At 50.8% G+C, this 7,306-nt stretch overlaps 1 protein-coding gene across 1 annotated transcript in view; it reads right to left on the reverse strand.

Moving 5' to 3' along the window:
* Positions 1 to 542, reverse strand: part of IRF4 (interferon regulatory factor 4) — a 15,309-nt gene extending 14,767 nt beyond the window's left edge. The window contains exons 1-3 of the mRNA XM_012734286.1: positions 490 to 542; positions 224 to 403; positions 127 to 178 (exon numbers count right to left, since the gene is read on the reverse strand). Of these exons, the coding sequence (XP_012589740.1) occupies positions 127 to 178; positions 224 to 403; positions 490 to 542 (285 nt within the window). The remainder of the gene's footprint in view (positions 1 to 126; positions 179 to 223; positions 404 to 489) is intronic.
* Positions 543 to 7,306: the final 6,764 nt, after the last annotated feature.

Here is a 7,306-nt window from a genome sequence, read left to right on the forward strand (position 1 = left end):
GGGGCGCTGCGGTCAGGCGGGGAAGTGGGGGCGCGAGGAGCGGGAACCGGCGCGGGGGACCGGGCTTGCGGGCCAGCTGCACAGGGAGGAATTGCCCCATCCGAGACCAGAGGGCGCGCTGGGCACCCCCATGCCACCTGCCACCCCTGGCCGGTTTTTGGAGAAGGTGATACAGTCGCTGAGAGAGAGAGAGAGGAAATGGCCCAGATCCCCTGAACCTCACCATGAACTGGGGTCCACAGGCTCACTGGCAGCGCGCTGGGCGCTGAGGCAGGGCTCAGTGCTGGCCCCCAAGTTTGCAGGCGGCCACGCGACAGAGGGGGGCGGGTCCCCAGGTTGCCAGAGCTCGATTGCTTCTGGATTTCGGCTCACCTTGGACCGCGGCGGCACCTTGACGTGGCGCCTGCTCGCCAGAGTGGACACCTGCAGGCGGCTCAGTCCCGCCTGGACAGCAGAACGAGCTGTCCGCCCTCCGCTCGGAGCTCTCACCAGGGCTCTTGGATGCCCAGGCCGTGTGTGCTGGCAATTTCAGGTAAAACCATCCGGTCACAGTTTCTGTGTGATTTCAGATCACCACCTCCGAGGTCCACATGCAAGTTTTGAAAAGCTTTTGATTTCACTTGTTTCTCAGTTTTTCTTTGAATCTTATCTGGTGGGTCAGTGTCTCCCCAGTGAAAAAGTTAAGTTTGGGTTAGAGCGAAAAACAGGCAGTGAGGCACCGATAACTAACAGACTTTCCTCAAACTAACAGACTTTCTGAGAAGCTAACAGGATGCCATGCCTTTATTTCACCCAAGTGAAGTTTTCCATGATGAGGGGCCGGGTGACAAACAGCAGCTTTATTCAGAGAAAATTCTGCAGCACCCGTTTTTCTTCCTTTCTTAGATTCATTCATTCAGGTATTGTTGAGCACCTGCTGCTGATCAGGAACTATTCTAAGAGCGCTTTGTTGTGACCGAGGTTGCCGCCTTCAAGTTGCAATGCTGTTAATCGCCGAGTTCCTTTCCCCTAAGTGCTCACCGACAGCACCGAAGGGAAGGGGGTTGCTAAGAACCAAAATGGCAAAACTACAGCTTCTCACACTTTCGTACACGTGTTCAGCAGCGGGCTTAGCTGGTTTCAACATTTTCCTCACCGGCCACTTTTAGAAGTTCAAAACAACAGTCATTGTACGAAACTCGCTGAGACTTGACAACCACTTTGGAGGGTTTTCGGGTTTTAAGAGGGATTGCTAATCTTCAACGCCATCTTCTGGTTCACTCAAGTGTCCTGTTCACCTACCAGAAGTGATTTTTAGAATAATGAGGTGAATACAAAGAATCATTCCGTGTTTTAACCAACAAAACTCTTGATGTCCCCCTCACCCTGGGGGTGGGGGGGGAGGGAGGAGGTGAACAGGGGCAGATAGTTACTGCCAGTTCTTCACCTGAGACTTTTACCTCTTAGTCATTGATGAACAGAAAAATAACAAAAGTTTTGTCTCCCCCACACACACTTGAAAAAAATCAGAGAATTTCCCGGTGCAAGACTCGGCATCTGTCCTCAAAGGTCACAACTTGTTCAGAAAGTTAAAGCCAATAGGAAGTCAGTTAATTCAATATCTGTTCTTGTCAAAAGCTGACCATCTGATCCGGAGAGCGTAGATCTCAGTGCGTTATCCAGGCGTTGAATTTGCTGAGTGAATTGCTGGGTCTGAACAGAGGACATCAATTTTTCACTTCACACGTGTTGTGAAGAGAGTGTAAGAAAAGTGGAATTTACCTAATTTTGATATTCTAAAAAGCAACCTCTTAACGTTATACAACCACAGGCAAGAAAATATTTTTGAAAACCCACATTGGACACAAAAAATAACTTAATCAAATCTCTTTTTGGATAAAACTCGTTTGTAACCAAGTCATTCTTTAAAGGGGCGGCCACTGTCATTGGTTGAAATACTGCGGCGATGTTCTCGGGCACGTTTAAAGGGCCATCATGTTTAGAGACTTAGAAAAATCAGGGAAATGCTAAAATTGTTTTGTTGTTATGACGTAGTACACATAAATACCCCCACGAATGCCCATTGGCATGCAGCGTTAATTACTTCTTGAGGCCATGGCCTCTTAAACGACTGTATTATTTTACATCCATGGCATCCTTATGTAATTATAAAAACCAGTATATATTATGACATATATACTGTGTAGCACTTTGCGCATAACACTATAATATTGTGTTATGTACTATCCACAATGCGATGTTACTGCGTTATAGGATTATTTTTATATGCTTTTATTGACCAAGATGTGCGTGAGAGGGTCAGCTAGACCTGGTTTCAGTCAGTGAGGTCTTGGGTGAACTGTTTAACCAAAGTACCTGGCCGTGTACAAGAGCACTGGGTCTCTACCTCTTAGCACAGATGGTAATAAAATGAGCTGAGCAGACGGATACCTGGCTCATGCCAAGTATTCAGCAAGTTGGACTAGGCTCCTTTATGCTCTGCCCCTTCAACTTCTGGGGATGTATCATAGAATTTCCCTCCTTGGTCTTCCAGCCAGTCCTGCCTGGGGGACATGGCGGCCATATTCCTCCAAAGAGGCCCAGATGTCTCCTGCAAGGCCACTGTAGAATCAGTGCTCTTTCCCCAGAGTTCAGGGAGCGCCTTCTCCTGTTGCCATCACTTCAGATTCCACCCTCCACAGCCTCAGAGGGCCTGGCAGTCTGGGGATGTCTGGGAAGTCCCCTGTGTCACCTGCTGGCTAAGTCAGTCTGAGTAGCTGTCGTCTCCCTGTCCTCCTTCTCATCACTGAAATGGAGGCTGGCAGCAACCCCCATCCCGAACATTCTCCTGATGCTAAAAATTGTTTTCTTCTTTCTCTTCTAGCTTAGAACCATTCATGGCAGCCTCGGACCACCTTGGTGATGGTAAATTCAAAGTAAGAAAAACTACTTTTTTTTTTTTTTTTTATCCTGACCACTGGGCTTCACTTCATTCTTCTTCGCGTAGCTATGTGCATTTTGAGGAAATCAGAGGAAGCAGGGCTGCTCCGTGGCCACCGCTCTTGCATTCTCTGAAAATATGGCAACTTATAAGCTGCTATCTCCAGGAAGAAGTTGGGATGGAGTATTCTAGAAGTAAATGTATGTGCTCGCACGCTTCCTACCACCTGGTTTAAAGAAATGGACTCTGTAAAACGGCGTATTCTATGATCGTACCAACACAGCACAAAAACCTGGGCTGCTTTCATGCCGACCTGTGTGTACTTTCTAATTTAATTTGCAACAGGCTCTGAGTTGCTTCAAGGAAAGAACTTTGCAAGCTGCAGCCATAGAAACATTCCCAGAACTGGGCTGTTTATGAGGCCACAGAGCTACTGTGCAGGGCTTTTCCCTGAGCACAGAATGTAACCCACTTCAGCGTGATAAGACATCGCCTCGTAACCTTTCTTTCCGTCTGGCTTGTTATTCTCTCAGCACGAGTAGTGACCAGTGACGTGGCTTTTAACAAACAGTCACTGGATCCGGCCAAGTCCCTTCACCAAGCCAACAGAGAAGCAAGATGCACATGGTTTGCAATCCTCTAGGCAATTTTCTGGAATCTGAAGCAAGAGGTGAAAAGCCAATAGCTTTGCCGGATTCTACCAGTTTCATGCCGGGTCATTCTAAAGTCCCTTCACTGGCCGTTTGGCTGCCACCATGACACCACAGAACACCACATGACACCATGACACCATGGCCACCCGTGAAGTGTCCGTTCTGAGACCCCCAGGACCGGAGTGAATTCTTCAGCAGAAGTCAGACTGTGCTCTGGTGAGTCGCCCTCAAAATCTTAGGGTCTTGCAACCACCAGGGGCTACTTCTTGCTCACATGAGTTATTTGTGGTTCTGCCAGCAAGGTAGCATCTATCTAGAACATTCTCAGTCACATGGTGTCCAGGAGGGTTGGGGGAGCAGGTGGGAGAGCCACATGCTGGTTCTTTCCGCTCATCTTCACAACGTAAGGTAAGAGCTGCACCGAAGACCGACGTACCTGGTGGTGGCGCTGGGCAAAGGTAAGAGAGAGAAGAAAGGCCAAGAATCAGGGAGGCCTCTGGGGACAGGCAAGGAGACCCTGGGGCCAGGTGTGATGGCCCCTGGAGGAGGAAGGGACCAGAGCAGGGCTAGGTGGATGAGGGTGAGGAGGTGGGAGCTGAAGATCTCCAGAGCGATTCCATGCTCAGGGTGAGGAGGAGACTGGGGTGACTAGGGACCTAAGTAAAGACATTTGAGGAAGAATAGGTTTGTGGAGGGTGGGCAGGGGCAGATGGAGAGGACACCCTGTCCTCCATGTGTTTGGCTCCCTTTGTTTTCAGAAACACAGACATGTCTCCTGGTCATCTCTGGTTTGCTTTTTCTGGACACAGATCTTTATTTTTCTTTAGTCAAAGTAGATTTTATTTTTTTGTCCTGACACCACAGATCCCCTTTCTCCCTTCCTTCCCGTTCCCCAGCCTCAGAACTTGCTTCACTGTGTATAATTCCCTTGAAGTCCCTCTGTTTTTGTGTACATTGCTGCCTTTCATCTTTGTTTGTGGCTGTATAGTATTCCGCATCGTAGGTAGACCACATCTTTTGGATCCAGTCTTCCCTGGACAGATTTTTTAAGTTGCTGCCATTTGCACTAGGTTGCTCTTTTAAACACTGATGTGATCTACATGGCCTGTCCTTTAATCACTTTTGAACCAGAGGGTTTTTCTGAAAATGTTCAGTGCGTCCTGGCAGAAAGCTCCAAACATGGATAAACCTCCCAGACCACGCTTTGATAATGAGTGAATATAATCCTCGTCCTCCCTCAACCTCTAACTGGGTGGCAGCAGCTGACTTTGAGATAGAAATTAGTTTGTAGAGCATTTATTAGGGTGTGTTTGGACCAAATAGCTGTACGAGCTTGGGGACAGAAGCAGGGTCTGGCAGGAAGGACAGCCGGCTGCATCACCCTACTCGTAGAGTCTCAGTCAAGGCTTCGGGAAGCCAGCTCCAAGCCAGGGAGGAAGGGAAGGGTCCTGACATCTGGGTCATCGGCCAGGGATGCACCCCCAGCCCCCCCAGCCGGGAAGGAAGCGTGAATTGGGCAAGGTGGTTTCCTCCAGTTGCAGCAAGCCCTGGAGTGACAGATCGCTCACTGGGGACCAGGGACCTGGACTGTGCGAGAAGGCACGGCCAGGCCAGCCCCACTCTGCTCAGATGCACCTTCAGCCCTGGCAGAGCCGTCCCAGGCTCCTGCTGTTTCTCTTCCCGTGTGGACTCGCCAGGGTTAGCACATACAAACATAAACCATCCAGGTAAACGGGCATTGCAGAATAACCGTAAAGGGCGCGTGTGAGTGTGTGTGTGTGTGTGTGTGTGTGTGTGTGTGTGTGAGCGTGTTTAGGGTGTTGTTCCAAGAGGTATTTGAGATACACTCTACTGAAAAAATTATTCATTGTGTTTTTGAAATTCAAATCTCTCCAGGCCCCGCATGCTTTGTCTGGCAGCCCTGGCCAGAGGGAACGTCATCAGCAAGGTGATTAGAGCAGGGGCCAGCCCCACCCTAAGCCGGACCCGCCTCCTGCCCCTCCCTGCTGAGCCGCCCACCCTCAGCCTGCAGGCTGGCCAGCCCGGCTGACTTAGAAGCGGGAGCTCAGCTTTCAGCTCTGAGTTTTGAACCTCTGGTCCGTTTGCCATTAAAATGGAGCCGGGGAATCCTGCTTAGTGAAAGGAGCCAGAAGGAAAAGGGAAAATACCAGATGGTTTCAGTCAGAGCAGGAGCATAAAGGACCGGGGGCGGGGGGGAATCATCATGAACAACTGTATACCAGAGACATTTTTCGGGGTGCAGTTGGGGATGAGATAGAAAAGGGGGAGGGGCAGTGCCCTGGACTAGGGTGATGGTGACGGGAAGCCCATGGGGAGTGCAACTGAGATGGGAAAAGGCACAAAATGATGTAAAAATAAACTATTATCATTTTAAAATTTATAAAAAAAAATTGACCCGGCGAGCCGAAGACCCAGATGGACGACGCAGGCTCACCCTGTCGGTTAAGAGGGTCAAAACCCCGTTAGCTGCTACTCCCACCCCAAGAGATGCCCCGATGGAAGGGCTGCGGTGGCTTGGGGCCCTGCGGCTTCCCCTGTACCTCCTGGAGGGAGTGTGCCCTTGGGAACAGGATGGCTAACTTCAGACATGAGACCCCCCCCCCCCCCAGAGCTTGCTGGGGGACTAGCGCAGGGAGCCCTGTAGCTGCCTGTGCATTAAGGACACGCCTGCATGCAGGGCTCTGAGCAGGGAGGACCTGACACTGTGCCCACACTGAGGTCTCTGCCTGACTTGATTCAGCTCATGCTCTCTCATGCTTCCAGGCCCCACCTACCTGCAAGTGTCCAGGAACCCTGGGGCCCTTGCAGGCTGCTGGAGTCCCTCTGTCTTGCCCGGAAAGAAGCCCCACCCTTTGGCCCAGCCCCCGCAGACCCCAGTCCCACCGTGCCCGTGGGTCCTCCTGGGTAGCCACATGCTTCTGCCGAACGGAAGCTTCTGCGTTGTTTCTGAATAAGGAGAAAATCTTGGGAGGAAAGAGCCACGTCTGCTGACTCAGACTGTCCAGGGGATCCTGGACACTCGGTTGCAACAGCCCCAGAAACAAACCCTTTCCTTCAGGGGCCCAGAGTGGCCCCTCCCTGGACCTGGTGTCTGTAACTTTCCGTCAGGTGCCAGGTGGAGATGGCTGGTTCTGGTCGGTGCAATTCACAGACTTTCAACAGTGCTGCTTGCTGCAGGCAAGGTCCCCCCAGTCGGGTGGAGGGGACAGCGACCCTAGAGGTCACCCCTCATTGGGCAGCACAGACCACACATTGCTCGTAGGATGAAGCTCTAGGCATTGAGGTTGCCGGCAATTTGCAGGAGGCGTCTCCGGAGAAGTGACAGGAGGACAGACAGTGGCAGACATGGGCTTGTCCGGGCAGGCGGAGCGGAGTGTCCCACGGACGGGGACTGAGGCCTTCACAGCAGGGTGGGAGCCGGCTGCTTCGGGAGGGCTCAGCCAGTATTTTAAGTAGAAGTTGTTGGTTCCTCCTTTACTCTTTAGCTCTCAGAACATCCTCGGCACACGGTGGTTCAAGAGCTTTACGGGGAGTAATTGGTTTTAGCAAGAGAGTGGTTAAACTTATTTTAACTTGAATCTGAAGCATCCCCGACCCCAGCCCTCTCTCAGTTCCCCTGTCCCTTGAAAAACCTGCACATGTTTTCTTCATAATGTGGAGGACTATCATTTATGAATGCGACTGCATTTTCTTATTCTTTTTCTTTTTTTTT

This window comes from Condylura cristata, unplaced genomic scaffold, assembly GCF_000260355.1.
Source record: "Condylura cristata isolate star-nosed mole 26May11 unplaced genomic scaffold, ConCri1.0 scaffold00052, whole genome shotgun sequence".
In the NCBI taxonomy this organism is placed as follows: domain Eukaryota; kingdom Metazoa; phylum Chordata; class Mammalia; order Eulipotyphla; family Talpidae; genus Condylura; species Condylura cristata.